Source organism: Patagioenas fasciata, chromosome 15 (assembly GCF_037038585.1).
Source record: "Patagioenas fasciata isolate bPatFas1 chromosome 15, bPatFas1.hap1, whole genome shotgun sequence".
Classification (NCBI taxonomy): domain Eukaryota; kingdom Metazoa; phylum Chordata; class Aves; order Columbiformes; family Columbidae; genus Patagioenas; species Patagioenas fasciata.
Window position 1 is genome coordinate 15188537 of NC_092534.1, and position 4667 is coordinate 15193203.

A 4667-nucleotide genomic window follows, 5' to 3' on the forward strand; every position below is an offset into this window, starting at 1 on the left:
GGCATTCACCACCCAGTGACAAACAGCCTCCACCTGCGCTGCGTTAGTTACCTCGCTCTCAGAAAAGCCAAAGAAAGAAAATAAAAAATAAACACCTCAGGCAGAGGTATCAGTTCTTGTCAAATATTCCGCCCTGTGATTCACTGGCATCATTTGAGCACCTCCAGTCAAAAGCTTCATTTTACAAACCAACCTTGTTTCCCAACCAAGCCCTTCAACTTTTGCAAGTGACTTTATTCCATGACCCGTTTCCCCCATTCCTTCAGTTTAAGAGAGAAGACAAAAAGTTGTGTTTCTTTCTGGAGCGCTTCGTATTTGAGTGATTCCCACCAATATCTGCTGTGGTGTTAACCATTGGCGTACCGGCCTCTGCTGGAAAGCACAGAAGGAGGGTGGATTTGATGTTAGAGTAGAAGTAAGCACAGAAGTGCCGTGGTACCTCCCTGCCCCGCTGTAGCTGAGCCCAGGGAACCCCCAGGAGAGAAGGGAACATCAGAAAGAGTCTGGTGGGGCAAACGCACGTCCCTGCCTGTCTGGTCCCTGCCTGGTCCTGTCCAGTCGCTGCCCGGTCCCTGCCTGGTTCCGCGCATCTTTGCCCGGTCCTTCCCAGCCCTGCCCGTTCCCTGCCCGGCCCAGGAGGAGCTGTCCTTTCAGTACCACGCTCGGCTCGGCTCGGTTTAGCACGGCCCGGCCCGGGCAGGGACCAGTCCCAGCCAGTACTCCCGGCGAAGAGGATGGGGGGCCGCTTCTCTTCAGGGTAGGGCAAGAGTTGGGGGCGTGTGCGTGTGCACAGGGTGTGTGCGTAGGCGTGCAAAGTTTGAGCTGTACCTGCGTGTGCAAGGAGGATGTGAGCGGGAGGACTGGGGGGAGTGCGAACATGCAGAGACGTGGGAGAGGGTGGGGGGACACGGAGGGGGTACAGAGGAGGGTGGTGCCTGCATGTGTGGGGTGCTTGTGCGTGTGTGCAGAGGTGAGGTGTGCAGGGCACCTGTAGAAAGGTCCGTGCAGCCAAGTGTTTGGAAGGGGAATTTGCACAGAGTGCGTGGGTGCGTGTGGGGGGTCTATAAGCGTGCGTGTGTTCTGGGGGATGCTGTGTAGGGACGGGGACTCTGTCGGGGTCCCCATGCAGAGCTGCGGGCAGCTACGCAGGAGTGTGTGCGTGTGTTGTAGGACAGGTCTGTGAAGAGGGCTGGGCGTGTGTGTGCAGGACCGTGTGCGTGTGCAGCGCTCTGGGTGTGCGTGTGAGCGCGGGGGCCGCGCGGGTGGCAGCCGCGCTCGCAGAGTGGGCGCCGGGCTGGGGGTGCGGGTGCGTTGGGGGTTATTCGGGGGTGCGGGGGCGTTCGTGTGCCAGGAGCTCCGCGCTGCCGGCACACGGCGGAGCTGCCCGCGGGAGGAGCCCGGCCCGGCGCTGCCCGCCCTCCGCACGGTGAGTGCCGCCGCACCGCGCCGCGGGACCGGGGGTAGGAACCCGGGGGGTGGGGGCAGCCCGGGACCGGGGTTCGGCAGCACGGCTGCGGGGTGCGCAACTTTCCCGGGAGGGAGGGGAGTCGCGGCGGATCGCGGCTGGGGCTGCTCACCCGGGGTTCAGGGAGGATGGGGTCCCCTTTCGTCTTTCCGACCCCCTCGAAGGTACCGTGTCCCCGCGGTCGGGCACGGAGCTCCCCGCCGGCTCCGCCGCCCTTGCCCGGTCGGTGCCCGCGGAGCCGCGCAGCGCTGCCCAGCCCGCCCGCCCCAGCGCCCACGGCCGCTTCTCAAATAAGTTGCCGAGAAGCCATTTCTGACCCGACACCTTCCCCGGGAAGAGAAAATATTGCCAGGAGCCCGCGCTCATCCCTTCTCTCTGCACCGTCTTTTGCAGGCATGGTTGGTCTCAGCTAAACATGCTAAGAGCTCTCGGGGCAGTGCTGCAGGCTCTGCCCCGTTAACCCGGAGTGCCCGGGGGGGCTCAGCCATGAATTCCTCCCTTCCCGCCCCTGGGCTTGCCCCCGACCCTCTGCAGCTCTGGCTGGAGGCGAACCAGACACAAGGTGGGCTCTGGAATGGGAGCCAGGAGCTGGGCTGGGAAGAGCTGGAGAAGATGCTCTTCCTCTTTGTGAAGGAGCCCGTCACCATCAGCCTCACGGCAATGTACCTCGTGTCCTTTGTGGTGGGCTTCGTGGGTAACATCATGTCCATCAGGGTGCTCACCCGGAAGCGCCGAAGTCGGGTGTCCAGCCTGAGTGCCACTCGCAGCCTCCTCATCAACCTGGCAGTGTGTGACCTCATGGTGGTGTGCGTCTGCATGCCCATCACCGTGGGCAACCTCATCTACAAAGCCTGGGTGTACGGGGATTTCCTCTGCCGAGCGGTGCCCTTCATCCAGGCGGTTTCTGTCTCCGCCAGTGTCCTCAGCCTGACCGTCATCAGCGTGAACCGCTACTACAGCGTGCACAATCCACTCAACGCCCGGTCTTTCTTCACCCAGAAGAGGATTCTCAGCACCATCCTGGTGGTGTGGTTGTTGTCCTCGGGGATATGCATGCCCCTCATCTTCATGAACAAACGGGATGAGATTGGGGTGGTGGAGGGTTTGCCTCTGGTGTTTTCCATCTGCAGGGAGATCTGGCCTCAGGAGAGGCTCAAACAAGCCTACAACTTTCTGCTCTTCTGTGCCCTCTATTGCCTGCCGGTCCTGTTCAACATGGTCATCTGCTTTCTCACGGTGCGCCGGTTGTGGAGCCGCAGCAGCCAGCTGAAGGAGAGCACTGCCCTGAACCGATCTCTGCCAGCCTCCAGGCTGAAGATCCGGAAGAAGGTGGCGCAGATGGTGGTGGCCCTGGTCCTGCTGTTCGCAATCTCCTGGTTGCCCGTCTACCTGATGGACATCTGGATTGATTTCAACATCCCCAAATCTTTGCAGGATGTGACTCCTCCTCCTTGGATCCTGCAGCTCAGACCTTTTGCCCAGTGGCTTGGCCTCACCAATTCCAGCCTCAATCCTATATGCTATTGCTTTGTTGGAAACCTCTACAGGTCAGCCAAGGAAATGAAGAGCAAATACCACCAAAGAATGGTATCTCTCTTTAACTTCTCCCTGTCCGAAGGGACAACCCGTTCCTCAGTCCCAGAGCTGCTCTCTTACCGGAGTTCAAGGAAAGGCCATTCCACCACCTCTACCATGGGCAGATATCAGGGAGGTCATGGCCATAAGAACAAGTGTGGACACTTGAACTCCTGCCAGCATCCACCTCTGAACACTGTCTCCAGTGAGAACACTTCCTTGTAATTCTGCTCAGGAAGTGCACCTTACGCCCTCATCTGCATTTAATGACTTTTTACAGGCCTTTCTGAACCAGATATTTTAATGATGAAAAACAACTTCTAATCACACCTACCACCAGTTCTAAAATACTGAGACAGGGGAAGAAGCAAATAGTGAGACAAAAAGATGGTATATTTTAACTCAGATCAAGTTTTTAGACAAATTATTTTCACCAGGGACAACTAGACGTGTAGCCCGTTGCCCAGTCAACAGTCACATAATTAGATAGATCAACTTCCCAACGAGTGGGCTCTCCCCACAGCTCCATCTCTGGATGCAGAGATGCCATTTGGATACAGCAACGATTTGACTGTTTGCTGCTGCGCACCCTGTGCTGATAAGAGCAGTGATAAGAGGCACTCTCTGCTCCAAATCCATCAGTTGTAGTTACAAGCAGTGAAGAAATGCTAGAAACAGCATCATAAAAAGGAATAGTAGTGGAGAATTTCACACACTTTATCACTTGAGATTTCATTGTCTGATCATATTGTTTCACTCCTCCACGCAAATAAAGTCTCCTGATGTGAAGAGAAAGTGCCAGAAGCACTGAAGCCACCATCACCACTTCACATTTGGGAATTCAGAAAGGATAACGTGGCTTCAGAGGTGATTTAGGAAATGCAATAGGAAAATATTCTTTGGGCATCAGTTCTCTTTCTTACAGCTATGTTCCTGCAGTGGAGTGGAAAGAGCTGGACATCTATTAACATGATTTGCACTTGAAAAACCAGCCCTTGTTCAGCTGTGTCTGTACCAAACAAAGTCAATGGCATGTGAAAATAAAAATAGAAAATGGCTTATAGCTAATAAAATCAGAATCAACTAAGGCAATGTTATTTGTCTGGGAAGGAGAGAATCAAAGTGCTCGCCTTTCCTGAGCACCTGAAGTAGGTTAAAACCTATTTCTTCCATCATCTCCTTTAAAGGAGGCTTTGATAAATAAATTGAATATTTTTATTATGTTAGCATCGAAGGGCCTCACTAAAGCATGAGAATTCTGTTGCGCTAAGAACTGGATCTATATTCATAAGGAAAAGAAACGTTTCTCCCAAAGAGCTCAAAGTGAAAATACATCAGGCAAGAAGTGGGAGAAAACAAAACAAAACAAATCAACAAAACAATTACAACAGAGACCCACAAGGCTGGAATGAAACTGGAGATCTGCCCCTTCCCTGTTCACATCCAACGCTGTGTGAGGGGTCACCCATCGTCCCCGATGTGGGGGAGCCCACATCCCGGCTGCTCGGGTACCAGCGCCGGGTGCTGCCGGGCTCTGCTCTTGGCAAGTCCCAGCACCAACGCAGCAGCTTTGCTGGGAGAGGAGTTTGCCTTTGATGGAACTCAGACTTTTTGATGACTGGGGGCT

The 4667-nt window shown here is 55.0% G+C and overlaps 1 protein-coding gene across 1 annotated transcript; it reads left to right on the forward strand.

The window, feature by feature from the left end:
- The first annotated feature begins 1863 nt into the window (after window positions 1-1863).
- LOC136108556 (galanin receptor type 1-like) lies at window positions 1864-4123 on the forward strand. The gene has a single exon (XM_065850428.2). It carries the CDS (start codon window positions 1952-1954, stop codon window positions 3263-3265), a length of 1314 nt encoding a protein of 437 aa, XP_065706500.2. The 5' UTR covers window positions 1864-1951; the 3' UTR covers window positions 3266-4123.
- Window positions 4124-4667: the final 544 nt, after the last annotated feature.